This window comes from Mesitornis unicolor, unplaced genomic scaffold (genome assembly GCF_000695765.1).
Source record: "Mesitornis unicolor isolate BGI_N332 unplaced genomic scaffold, ASM69576v1 scaffold28018, whole genome shotgun sequence".
Lineage (NCBI taxonomy): Eukaryota > Metazoa > Chordata > Aves > Mesitornithiformes > Mesitornithidae > Mesitornis > Mesitornis unicolor.
Window position 1 is genome coordinate 1 of NW_010200320.1, and position 14,105 is coordinate 14,105.

The 14,105-nt window shown below is 40.3% G+C and overlaps 1 protein-coding gene across 1 annotated transcript; it reads left to right on the forward strand.

Moving 5' to 3' along the window:
• Positions 1-2,023: 2,023 nt before the first annotated feature.
• Positions 2,024-9,671, forward strand: MAL2 (mal, T-cell differentiation protein 2). Its single transcript, XM_010189717.1, has 3 exons — positions 2,024-2,218; positions 6,792-6,950; positions 9,303-9,671. The coding sequence occupies exons 1-3, from the start codon at positions 2,024-2,026 to the stop codon at positions 9,372-9,374; spliced, it is 426 nt and encodes a 141-aa protein (XP_010188019.1). The 3' UTR covers positions 9,375-9,671.
• Positions 9,672-14,105: the final 4,434 nt, after the last annotated feature.

The window sequence follows — 14,105 nt, forward strand, 5'->3', positions numbered from 1 at the left end:
GGCGGCCGAGGCTGCGGCACGGGGATCCCCCGGGCTGCTCCGCTCCGGCCCGGGGCTGGGGTGCAGGACACGGGGCTATGCCGCGAAGGGCAGGGACGCGTCCCTCCGGCCTGTCCTGGCGTGTTCGCTCACCTCGGGCCGGGCGGTGGAGGCGGCGCGGCGCTTCGCCCCCGCCCTGGCCGCTCGGCAGCGACAGGCCCGTAGGTCTCACGGAGGTTATTGAAGCTGTCGAGGACCTTGAGCCACTCAGAAAACCCGCCACGAGGAGTTACATTGCGTTTTGCCTGTGTGTGTGTGTTATGGGTCCTATGCAAACTCCTACAAGTGTTTCACTTCATGTGCGTGTAAGACCTTACTGAAGCGCACAGGGCTGAGGGCCATGGCCGTTCTGCAGAGCCGTGGCACTAATTCGTACAAGGAAAAAAACAAACCTTGGCAGAACTCATGATTTCATTAATTCTTTTTTTTCTTGGGATCAAAGCTGAATGCTGCTTGGGTCGCAGTCTGTGAGATGGATCCCACTCTGCAGGCTGTAAAACTGGACCCAGGCAGAGAGCTCAGAGTATGAATCCAGGCGCTAAATCAGGCCCTGAGTCAGTAGGGACAAAAGGTTAATTAGGTTGGCCAAGCTATTACACATCTGACAGCGAGCTGAAATGGACAGGTGTAGTATGAGGCACAACAGTGGGTGCTGAGATTAGCAGTCTGTACAGGAGATTTCAAAACTTATTTTTGAAGAAGCCTGCAAGGCTGCAGATTCAAAATACTGAAAACATTTCAAGTGTGTCTGCTTTTTGTTTAACAGAAATTTTCTGCTGTCCCTTCTGCTTCCTTACTGCCCATCACTATCTGGTCTCTGATTAACAGACCTGCACCTGCAGTCACGTGAAAGTAGAGAAAGTTTGGTTGTTCACAGCAGCTAAAAAAAGCACCCTAGAGAACAACTTGAAGGCTAATGCATAAACCCTTGGGAGTTTTGAATTGACACTAGCAATGCATCTTTACATATATGCTGTTACAATGTAACATGAGAGAGGAACCAACTAATTTTATAGCAGGTGTCTTTTGAAAGGTAGCGCTTATCCAACCTTGATTCAAAAGAAGGTTCTCTGGATCTCAAAATGCAGCCTCTGACTTTGTAGTTGTAAATCTGTAGGATTTAAACAGGAAAGTAGTAATTTTATTTTAAGTTGATTGTAACTGTCACTACACAGCAGGTTGGATTATGAAGTTAAATCTTTCACTAATAAACGAACGTACTCGGATGACAATTACAATTTTCTCCAGTTATCCTTTTTTATGAAGAGGCTGAAGAGGTATTACCCTTAGTTAGGCCAAGAGTTCATTAAACCAGGCAAATCGTAGAAGATGTAAATTCTCCATCAGCCCATCACAGCACAGCATCCCCAATAGTTATTCGCTTCTATCAGTATGCTGAAAAGAAAATTGGCAGTGCTGAAATCTTCCCCAGGTTATGATAATTCATTGCAACATAATTTACAGCTCTCCTTATTATATATTATAGTTTTCTCTTTCATTTTATTGCTTAATGTATTCTCTTTCAGCATTTTATTACAAATGCATTGAAGAAGAGAATGCAGTTCTGTCTCTTTTCTGTTTCTTATCTGATGAGAACTAAAAAACTAAACACGATGAGATTGAATCCAAATCTGATGTACGTCCTTGTCATGCTAACTTTATATATAAAGTTTTGTGTATGTGTGTGTAAACCATATTGTCACATTTCTTGTATTTCCCTTAAAATTAGAGTAAGGGTAAAATTTTCAGCAGCAGCACACAGGTCACCTGGGTTTGTAAATCCCATTTTCAAGACTATTTTAAGAGCTTTTAAGATTTTCAGAGTGGCTTTATCTTACCACCACTTAGTGCCTGTCATTTCTGAGAACGGCACTTGAGCTGAGTACTTCTGAAGTGCTTCCTCTTGGTTCCTAAAAGTAACCTGAGGACATGCTGATGTGTGGTATTGGGCAGAAAGGACTGAATAAAAGTTATCTCTCAGTTCATGTCTGTATTCCTTTCCTTGCAGCTGTTTGGAACGATAGTCTGGATTTTGGTAGCTTCTACCCGAGTTCCCCTGCCGCTGCTGCAGGGATGGGTAATGTTTGTAGCAGTAACTGCGTGGTTCCTGTCCATTGTGTTCCTCTGCGTGTTCCTCTTTGGTTATGCAAATAGAATTGCTGTCAACTGGAACCAGACGGTAAGATTTTTTTCTTTATTTAAGGATTCCTTTTGTTTTATAAACTGAAAATCATTTCAGGAGAAGTACTGGTCCTAAGTCTTAACACCTGGCCTTCTGTTTTAGGGGAAAGTTTTTCAAAACAGAGGAATTCAAAACTGCAAAAAGAAAGAGCAGGTCTACAAAGATGATGGAGGAAATACAGGAGCTGTTTTATGATGGAGGCTGAAAGAGCCTGGCTTTTGAAACTGATTGAAGGAGGATACTTGTCCTTTATGAGCCCATAAAATGCATGAGCAGCAGGAAGAGGCTGCTCATGAGCAGGCATGACAACAAATTGGTTCATATGGCCAGAAATTATTATGGACTGGAAATCAGAAAATATTTTCTGACTGTTAGAGAAGTGGTAGTAACACAAGACAAGACTTGATTCTTGCTTTAATGGATTGTTACGGCTTGTGCCACCAGTTCTCACAGACTGTACCTTCCTATTATAAAAGGGAAGCTGTTGGCTCTGGTTTTTACCAACCACATGGATACCTCATGTTATTGACTGCTAATTTATGTACTCCTTTGTTCTCATTAGCTGTTTTTCACTTTGAGTTTTTGGCACTCAAGTAGTTGAGCATGAGATGGCATCACTTTCTGGAAGTGAATAATAAGAGGTGGCAAGACTGTGATTGGAATGGGAATTTCCAAAAGGACCAGAAATTCTAAACTGTTAAAGTATGGCTGTTTATAACTGCTAATCACCCTCACTTTCTTCCTTGCGGCTTAGTTTTCCTATTGACAGTTTTCTTGATCGTAGCTGGAATTGCGTGCTTGGTTGTCATCATCTGTGGTTATTTATCTGTGCGAGTTAGCCATGGACAGTCCCTTGAAGCAAAAGGTCTTTAAAGCAAATCATGGAGCTTCATGAGTCTGGGACTCTTAACTGATAGCTTCGAAGCCTACATGTGGTAGCCAACTGGATTCTATTAAAACAAACTTTAACAGTTTGATAGCGAATACACGTACACACAGTGTCAGCTTTCCAGCACGATGCAGCAGTAATTAGGCTAATAATGAGTTACAATTACAGAGGCCTTTGCAGGGATTTATGCTGCGACATCCTCACGTGTTATGATGCAACAAAGCCCTTAAGCGTGTGCATAACTTCAGTAAATTAATAGTGTCCTCAGTTTCATTGAAACTGTTTGCCAATTTACAATCATGCATCTATTTAAGAGTTGCTGGGTGAAGGCATAGCCTTTAACAGATTGAAAATGGTATCCAAGTGTTCGTCATAACAATTGTGTAAGTGTGTCTTACACATTGGCTACTTGATGCTGGCAGGGATTTGTTATTCTGTTAATTTTGTCTATTTGTATACGACAAATTACTGAAAAACTTTCTATGTCAGGAAATTGCTACATGACTTGTATAAAAGCTGCAACTGTGGGACTCTGTAACTTAATCTAAAAAGCTGTCGTAACTAAGTCAACATCTTAAATAAATGCAGAGTGAATCGTTTTATCTCTAACATGGTAGCTGAAGTACAGCCCCTTCCAGCTGTCGACAAAAATAACACCAGATAGATGATTTGACCGCTCTTTTCAGGTACCCAAATGTTCTGTAACTTGTTGGCACTAAACTCTTTAGCAGCACTTTTCAAGGATTTTTTTTACCTTCTGTTGCAAATAATACAAGAAAGACTAGAACTATTTTATTGCTATAAAAAGCTGTACCAGTTTGTTTTAGGTTGGCACATATTGAGATGAATACATGGGGTTTGCTATTTCATAAATAAAATTTACAATAGAACTCAAAGCTACAGGTCATTAGATTACCTCAAAGATGGGAAGAGTCATGGTTTAGTTATATTAGAGTTCTGTAGCTTCATGGAGGGATTCATGAACAAATGTGGTTTAAGACACCAGGAGTTTGAGTATAAGTTTGAAAAATATAATGAGATTCTAAATAGCTCCACTGATACTAATACAGATACTTTAAGATGCTACACAGTGAGAAAATGGGAAAATATGGACCTTATGGAGGTGCATCAGTATGTTAAACCAGATGGTATGACAAGTACTGTCCTTTGCAGCCTGACTCACAACACACTCATTTACAAAATTAGATGTGAACTAACATACCATGCAGATCTGGTAGTGTTTTACATACACTTTGTATGAGGTTTTGATGATTATACTGAAGTGTGGAAGCAAGGGAGAGTTAGGCACCATGCTAACAAATACTGAAAAACAAAAACCCTCATAAGATCTTGGGTTTTTTGGTCACAGAAACCATGACCATAGGACTGTGAAACCTTACAGATGCTACATAGCTTCTCTGTAATTGCTGCCAGGAGAAGGACACTAGAGGGTTTGGCAGGAGAATGAAGGAAATGAGTTTGTCTTCTGAAAATGAATCTCCTGCATGCAGTCAGCACTGTCTTCCTCTTGCGGCTATTTGTGCTCCTTCATGAGCGGTGCCAAAAGTGTGCAGCTGGTAACAATGACATAGTTGCATGTTAGATATTTAGCAGCCCCAGAATAGTGGATGTCCTTGATTACCCACGGGTTTACACAGACTTTTCATCTGTGCTATGAAATGTGTATGTCAGGCTGTGATGTGGGGTCTGGCATTTGTCACACAGTGAATGCACACCTGCGTGCAGCCTGACATGGTGTGCGTGGAGGTGGTAGCGTGAAAGGTGTGTGTCTGTCAGCAAAGCCACAACAGTAAGTGTCTGGCAGAGAGAAGTGCCTCCCCTCCGCTGAGAGCACTGCAGCTTCCCTGATGCTTCACCACTTTCATGCCAGAGCAGGTCCCTGACATATTTTTCTATGAGGTAGAGACGTTACAGCAGAGCTGGAGACTGAGGGAATGTGTGTTATGCCCAGAGCTTGAGATCTGACAAGCCTAGGTCATAAATGCTATCCAGCTAGGTCAGAAAGCCACCCTCTGCCCCCTTCTCCTCTCAGCGCTGTTGATGTCAGTGTGGCCTCCTGGTGATACTACAAGAGGAAGTAATTGTTTTCAAAAAACGTAAAAAAGCCCCAACAACCTGACCAGGATGGAAAACCAGAAGTTGGGAATTATTGCAGTTGTTTTGCCAAAACTTGGATTCCCAGCAAATAGCAGTCATTAAGAAAAGCAGTACACTCTATGACCTCACCTCAAATGATTCTTAATTAAGAGAAAACCATTTCCTAATCTAAGTGGAATTGGAAGCTATAGTAGCAGCTTATATTGTACCTTATCAAAACTGACTAGGATGTGATTTAAGTATCTTTAGCTGCCAGCAAATATGGAGCAACTGATGAGTTTGAAAGGTAAACAATCGTTTCAGTAAAAATAAATCTCACACCTATGAAGAAATGGTTCTCTGAACAGGGAAACGCAGCACGTTCTCACTTTGATAGCAGACAGTCAGTAGGTAGGGATGTTGCACAGTAATTTCTAGTACTGGCAGCCATTGCACTTAAATGAATGCACATAAAGAATTAGTGCTGGACAGAGACTATATAATGTGGACATCATCAAAAAGCATACATATATGTGTGTATAATTTTAGAAATTATGTCTGTGGCTTCTGCAGACCTGCGTAGGTATAGGCACAAAGCGTATGTTTTATGGACTCGGGAACTGAGTGCAGATGCAGATGTCAGCTTTGCAGGCTCAACAACAGAAGAAGATGTTGGGAGAATATTTTAGGCATTTTAAAACTGCTCTGGAACATGTCTTGGATCTTGCTGCATGGAACACTGGGCTCTGAAATACAACCCGCAAAGAGATTTAGCCACCAGAGCTGCTTTTTCATGTGCTCCAGTAATAGAATCCAGAAATCAGAGTTAGATGTCTAAACCTTGTGTTCAGCTAGCATTCACCACAGAGGAAGGAATCGTGTAGAGAAGGCCAGGAGAGAAGCATATTTAAAGTAATTTCTAACTCATGTCTTCTAAAGTCTCGGGCATTTTATTCCACGGTATCATGAAGTACTTCCAAATTATTGTATTTTGGATAGAGCCAAGTCAGAGAGAGTTGAGGAAATACCTCAGTACTTTGGATTCTGATTGTATCAGAAAGTAAACTTCAACTTTGTCAAAACTAAGGTGTTTCTGGGCATTTACAGAAGCAAAATTCAAGCATGGAGAGGGGACTTCTGAAGCTTAGGTTATAGCTGAGAAAGGATTTGGCAGCCTGCAAGCTTGCATTGTACTGCTTACATTGTGATAAAATTGGCCTGTATAGCCTTTCCTTTTTATTGAAGTCGTATGAAGGGAGTGTTCTGTAAGCTCTAATAGTTTTTAGTGTTCTAAAAAGTCAGCATATGTACGTATGGATGAGCATGCGCCTCTTAATTTGAAAGAATATAGGGTTTGGGGAGAGAGAGAGAGTTGCCCTTTATCATTAGTTATGTTAATGAGTTGCTCATAATTGCTGTGAAAACATGTCCAGGTTAAGCTCCCGGATGGATTTCACACTGCTTATCCAAAGTTATTGTTATCGGTGCCGGTTTCATGTTTCAGTGTTGTGTTTCATTTGTACTGAGACTAGAAGAATTAGATATGTATTGCTGCCCAGACTGATCCTATTATTTGCTTTTCAGGATTTTCTTTTCCATGGGGCTACTTTTGTCTTTTATTTTGGAGCTTTTCTACTGCAATCAGCAACTACATCTCTGCATCACTTTCCCCGCAATTTCAATTCCACCACACAAGAGAAGATTCTAGCAGATCATGAATATAACATAAGCATAGCAGCCTCGGTATGTATTTCATATATTTGTATCTGGGAAACAGGATTCTGTTGTAAGCCTTTGTAGCCAGCTATTCAACTTGGGAACTTAACAGCAAGCTGGAACAGAAAGAGAAGCTGGGAGAGGAAGGATTGATTGTCTTTGAGAGCAGCAAATAGTGCCTAACAGTGACATGCAAAAAATACTGGAATAAGCTAATGCTAATGTGGTAGGTGCTCAGTTTCTACTCTTCACAGTAGTGTTTTAAATATATGATTGAAACAGCTTCTAGGTTTTAGGTGAGATATTTTTGAAAAGCAATGTTGGTTATTAGAATAGAAGAAAAAGATAACAACTGAGCCTTCATCAAAGCATCCAGTGTGAATTCATGCCTGGGTTCAAACTTTGAGTTGCCTTTTTTATAACATTTAGATAGTCCTGAACGTGTCATGGGGGAAAAAACCTTGGACTAGCTCCTTTTGAAGCTCTAGATATGTACATCAGGCATAAAAGCTATCTATTATGGCCCCGCTGTCTCTTTTGGCAAGGATTAGAGTGCTTTTATTGATAGCCGAAGCTCTGACTGCATTTGTCTCGCTGCAGTTGCATCACCACTGAATCACTGTATCTGGTGATGTGGGTGTGCGTAGCTGAGTCAGAAAATACACCAGGCTCTAGCTTTCTCCCTGGCTGGACTCCTGAAGGGCAAGTAGGGGTGTGCCAGTCGGCTTAGTTTAAAGAACTGAAACTACTGCTCCAGAGGGTCTTGCATACTTTAGGGAACTGCATATATTTATTAAGCTTCTAAAACCTTCTTCTGTGGGTATCTGCTGTCCTTAAAACTAAATACACAATAAATTTTGCACAGTAAACACCTTCAGTTCATTGTAAGATAAAAACAGATGAACGTAACGGTGTAAGGTTCACGTTCTCTCTGCAAGAGGAAAATAAAAAGGAAAGGCCTTTTGCTTTGGCAAGCCAGTCTCTGCAGGGGTGAGATGGATGTGTCAGTCTCCAAATCCTGAGTGCTTCAGCATTACCCACCTGCTAGTAACACACTGGGGCACATCTGATCCCCGTGTGGCACAAGGTGGTGTCTCATAGCTGTGCCTGAACTAAGGGAGGGAATTATACTAAGCAGGTGTCTCAGATTCTACCCTTAAGTGTAGCTCTTCAATCCTTGCTCAGTGTGTTCAGATCCCACTGAATATACAGTCACTTCACACCAGGATACTGGGGACTCCAAGAGACCCTCTGCCCCTTCCATGGTATTTTTCCAAGGGAGAATTCAGTTCTTCAAGGCCCTCAAATCCCTGCCAAGATAGGGGAGGAGGACACTCTTCTGCAACTTGCCTCAGTATTTTTAATTAAGAGATGCTGGGAAATGGTGAGTCAGATAACTGTGGTCTTTAGTGCCTTTGCATTTTTTTCCAAAAGTATATAACTAGAAAGTCAGGATACACAGAAAAAAATCCTAATCCTTTGAAACACTTCATTAAAACAGCCCTGAGACCTACATAGAAAAAAAGAAAAGGTTGCTAACATTTTGTCTTTTAAAATTACTTTTGTATACTGTGATTAAAAATATAGATGTTCATTTTATATGGGTGATACTTTATGGTGTAGCATCTATTCAAGACTTCATTGTCAAATTAACACTTGTATGGAAAGCAAAGGATAGGTTGTTACAACATGATTGAATTTGTGTGTTCCAAGAGACAGAGTCCATCATTAGCACTGGACAGTATGAGAAACTATTTTTTTCAGCAATTCAGTTTCTCATTTCTTCCTTCTAGTTACATTATATATTCAAGGTTGCGGTGGCATGACCTTCTGTTCAAATCTGTTCAGTTCAGTTCTTGAGCAATTGCAACTTCCTGGCGTTTCTTGGGAAGTTGTTCTAATGGCTGGTGAACTGGTCCAGGAGGCCAGATTTGAAGCTGTTGCTGTATTTCTGCAAGTGAGAGAGTTCCGCTATTCAGAGCGGTGGCATCTTAGTTGTTTGCTGGTAAAGTAATTCACTTGGAAACAAATCTGAGAGTAATGTTTGATCTGTCTAGATAAGAGAAAACTGAAATACACGGTGCACATACACATGTGATTACTTTGTACCATAATTGAAGCAGACATTCTGTTTCATATTGTATTTCAAAATCTCTTCTGAAGCAAGCAAGTTAAAAGTAATAACTTGGCGTTCTAACAGAGAGATTCATGAGAAAACTTCAGAGGGTCCCAAACCTATCTTTACCTTAAGCATTTTGTTTGGGGGAGGTAAAGTGAATTATTTCTGTTCCTGTATTTGTTTAGAATAGAAAAAAAATGAGAACAATATAATGTGTGATTCACTTTCTTCTTTTATCTTTTGTTTTTCTCCTTCTCTAGATTTTTGCCTTTGCAACAGCTGTTTGTTATGGTTGCAGCACAGCCCTGGCATTGAGGAGATGGAGGCTATAGCAGTTGAAGAGAGGTCAATGCCTGAGTGTTCCACTTCAGATCAAATTAAGTGTTACTTGTCTGTTTTACTGCAATGTAATTCAAAAAAGACCTTTTTTTTGCTTAAAATCTGTTTCAAAGTGCTGAAATGGAAATAACCTCTAATCAGGATTTCCTTAACAGAAAACAAGTTTCCGTATCTTCCCTTTCTGATTTTTACTTTTATCATGTACTCATTAGAAGCATACTCATTGCAAGGAATGATGGAGTTTGGGGATAAACAGATGTGTCATTAGCAGATAGCAGAATTCTAGTGCTAAATCAGAAGAGGAAGAAAATGGAAACTAAACCAAAATGTTAACTGCATTGGCAGCTAAAAAGCTCCCCCCCTGTAAAGTCCTGGGATTGGGCTTTGGGTGTTTTGCAGCATTACAGTGCATTCCACACAGGTAGAGTCATGGGTTTTCTGTGTACTGCTCCTTGCATGATCAGAGCCCAAGCTGACTTTGTGATACCGACTTAGTATATATATTATTAACTTTGATGTACAGAGAAAATATTTTAAATATCCATCTGGTGAAATCTTTTGATACTCTTTTATAGCCATATCCAGCTATGGTCATCTGATTCTTAAATCTTACTGTATTTCTTAGTAGGTGGAAACTGGGACTGTCAGTCAGTAGTAGTTCATTAGTTTTAGGAATTTATCTTAATCAGATCTATTTATACTGCAAAACAAAACAGTGCATTTGTGTTGTGTGTATATACATGGTATCTTTTTGTTTAACAGGAATATTTGCACTGTTTTACTTTGTTGGAGTACAGCTTTGTTTTTGTTACTTCAAGTGCTGCATTTGTTACTTATTATGTGAGTCAAAATCATTTGAATGGAATGTTACCAAATGGTGAATAATGTCTGACCTCAATTCTTGCAGTGTGTTATTTGTTGCATTCTAAACCTGCAATGTTGTAAAGGTGTTTTTATTGAGACAGATGCCTGTGCAACATCCTACTGAAAGCAGTGGAATGCAAAGCGGTCCACCCACTATGGGGTTTGCTTTTTGTCACAAATGAAGTTTAATTGAGCCTCTCTCGAGTGTCTCTGTTGTATGATGACATACAATATTATATATGGAAGATCAATGTAACAAAACTAAATGACAGCATTGCGCTCTGCTCCCTGCTCATGCCATTTTGCAGGTGATGACGCTTTTTTTTATAATGCTAGTAAATAAACTTTGCTCTTGTGAATAGTGCCAAATTGATAATTTGGGAGAATAAAAGCTCCCTGTCATTTGTAAAACTTACTCACTGCATCTTGCCAGAGCATCTGGATATTCTGCAGAGACCAGCAGAAGTTGGTCAGGGAAGACAGGACTTTCTTCATTCCCAGGCCTACTCATTCTCCTTGAGACAACAAGGATGTCTGCTCTGAAGGTTACTTTATCAGACGCGTCAGGTACGTGGATCTCTGGAGCCAGCCACCCTCAGTAGTGCCCTGCAGTTCCTGTGACCCAGAACAGATTCTCACAGATGACAGAGCAGTGAGTGGCACCTCCTCTGACTGCTGGAACCACTCGGTCGTCCTGAATTACTACAATGGGATATTTTCATATATCTTGTTTTCTGAAATTTTATCTTCCAAAGATTTTGTACTCTGGCTGATTTATTGTTGTTGGGTTTTTTTAATTCTCTACTTGCATTGAAACTTGTTTTGTGAACATTTTATCTAGAGCCATACACTTCAAAAAAACTACTTCATATTGTATAAAATACATTTACACTGGAGTATATGGATGGAAGTATATAACAAGGACCTATGCTAAGCAGCATTAAAGTTACTTAATATATTTATGGCAGTATTGTGGTTATTAATTCTGTCTTTGGAAAGTATCACAAAACTACCCTGAAACTTCTGACTGACCTGATGCTAAACATCTGAAATTAAGGCTAAGATTTCTTGAGAAGGCACAGTTACACTGGTCCTAGTTTTGTGTATAGTGGTTTGCCACGTGACAGCATGAATATCAGTGAGGAGATGGGCAAGGTTGGCTGCAACAACATTGCAAATGGATGCTGATCTTCGGTGTGGTTTCTTCATTGTCTTGCAACCTGAGCATGCACTGCATGCCACAGACTCTGCATGCCACAGACTCTGTTGAGAAATCTTACAGTCTCTGCAGCCAGCTGGGATGATGGGGGAAACGTCTAAACATTTTGCCTGTTCAAACCTACAAAGTGTGCATCCCACACATGGTATCAATTAAGATGCTGTCCAAGTTGGCACTTGTATCTAACCTCTGAGTTCAAACCCGAGGTGTAAAGGGCATGATTGATGACTGCTATTCCAGTCTCTTAAGCTACTTGTAGAAGTCCAGACAGCAGAGTGTGGTTAGTGTAGCATGGGAACTGTTTGTATAGTGAGGAAAGGCAGAACTTTCCCTCTATAGTATCAAAGATAAACAAAGGGCAGAGAAGAGATAAAAACTGTGGTAATGAAGATTGCCTTTCATAACTAAAAAGGAGTGAAAGAATCAAAATTTTCTGTTAGCATGCAAGTTTTGCTGTACTTTAAGGAAGATCTTAGGAAGGACACATCAGAACAAGCAGTTACATTGTTTTAAGGAAAAAAAAAAGAAAAGCAAAAAAAGCCACTAGTTACTCTTGTATTACTTTAGCCAGGGAGCTAAAAAGGTAGGTGTGACTCAGAAATGGTATGTGCATGCTGGGATGTCTGTATGCAAATACTGCTATGGAAATAACACGTAATCCTTGTGACAGGTATTATAGGTGAGATATGCAAGCTGATTCTAATAAATCTCACTTTTCTCTGTACAAAAATTCCCCTGAGCCTATGACCTTGAAGAACACAATCTTAGTCCTCTCCCAGGAATGGAAGGAGTGGTGGGGAGGACATAGAGAGATAATGTATTTCCATGAATTTAAGGTGAAAGGAATGAGACCACAGTTGCCAAATAGTGTTTTCATCAAACATTTTTGTTTGATATGAAGCTGCAGTGCAGGGATATCTGAGGTATCATTTGGGCCCTACTCTTAGAATGAGAAAATCTTTCATGGTATTTTGGATATCACTGTGTAGTAGCTGCTGGTAAGTAAACTCTCTGTAAGGAGACTTTCCTTCAAAGAGTGCGGAGAGGAGCAACAGTTTGTTGCTTATTGCTAAAGGGAAATGAAAGTGCACATTTTAGAAAGCTAAAACTCAGAACTTGCTCAGAAAATACACACATCAAGTGCTTCACAGAAGTCCTGACTCTGCTGCTGTCACTGAGTGCCTGGAAATAGTGCAGTGACCCAGGCCTTGCAGTGATTATTGATATTATAGGATCAGTCTATTTAGATTCTCGTGATTTCTCTGGCTGTGTACGTTGGTTGTAACTCCTGATGTGAGTAAAATTATGCTGCTGTAAAATGCTGCCTTAACATGCAGCTGTAAAACTGAGCTGTAAAAGATGAGAGTGGCAGAACCAGTGATCACACAAATCTGTGCCTTTCATAGAAAGTTAAAGAAAAAGCACTGGGAAATCAGTGGACCAGTGTCGTCTTTGTCTTTACCTTCTAAAACCAGATGACAATGCTGATTCCTGTTGCACTTCCTCTAATAATTTTGGTTTTGCATTTGCTTTATATCTTTAAAGAATGTTGACATTCATCATACTCCCATCTGAATTAAAAAAAAATGTTGAGAAATCTTAAAACTCTTATAGCTCATTTGTGCCATTTTCATCTATATCCTGTGAAATTGGTGTCTGAACAGTAGTGTCCTGCTGCATGTCATCGTCCAAAGCCAGGCTGTTCATGTTGTACAGCTAATCGTCCTAGGTCATGTCTGTGGATAATGGTGAACCGTGTGTTCTCCAGCTGAGCTGCAAATGGGTCATGGCTCTCTTCAATCTTACAAAAAGAAAAACCTGAAAGTGAAAGCATGTTGTATTTCTTTCTTAGCTGTATTTTGTACAGTAGGTCATGACATGTTGGTCTTTGTTGAGACACAAAGAAAACCAGAAGAAAAAGCAAGTCTGATATATTAAGATTAGTAAATGGCGCTGGAAAGTATTTACTTTTTTTTTGAAGCTGAGCATTACTTTCTCCCATTGAGTTAAGTTTACTTTGGTCCACTGTGGTGCTTACCTAAACCCTTTTATAACCTGAGCAGCTCAGAATTTACTGTATTTATCCTGAAGGTGTCTCTGGTAAGTGGAGAAGTGCCATTCTCATTTCACAGGTGAGAAACTCAGACAGACAGACACTACACAACTCGTTTGCTGAAGGCCTCGCACAGGAGTTGTGTGATGGAGTAGCAAAAGGAAACTTGGGTTTCTCAAGTGAGAGGTCAGTGCCCTGCCCCGCAGCCAATGCTGCTGCCCGCTGTGGGCAGGAAGGAAGCAGCATAGCCTGGGGTGTGTGTGATCTGTCCTGTTTCTGTCTCTGTCATGGTGACATCACTCTGACGATTAGTTACACGGGGTTAAAAGGTAGAATGGCTGCTTGTGAAGGATTATGAGTCAAAGGGAAGTTTAACATGCCAAATTGGCATTCCTAGATCAAATATCGTCATTTCTGGATGTTTTGACCTTAAATTTTGATTATCCAATTGTAAATAGGCTACATAGAGTTCCTGTTTGAGGTGTTGTTCTATCTCTCACATCTTAAGAGAGAAAACAGGTCCTTAGGTATCTGCAGGTTTCAGCTGCTTCCTCCTATACAACATGTTTCAGCCCTAAATTCTTGGTG

What these genes read in the sequence shown, in the direction of transcription:
- MAL2 (XM_010189717.1), top strand. Translation starts at nt 2,024, where the DNA reads ATGTCTGTATTCCTTTCCTTGCAGCTGTTTGGAACGATAGTCTGGATT. An exon ending in CTGTCAACTGGAACCAGACG is followed by an intron (nt 2,219 to 6,791) that starts GTAAGATTTTTT and finishes TTTGCTTTTCAG; the next exon opens with GATTTTCTTTTCCATGGGGC. An exon ending in ACATAAGCATAGCAGCCTCG is followed by an intron (nt 6,951 to 9,302) that starts GTATGTATTTCA and finishes CTCCTTCTCTAG; the next exon opens with ATTTTTGCCTTTGCAACAGC.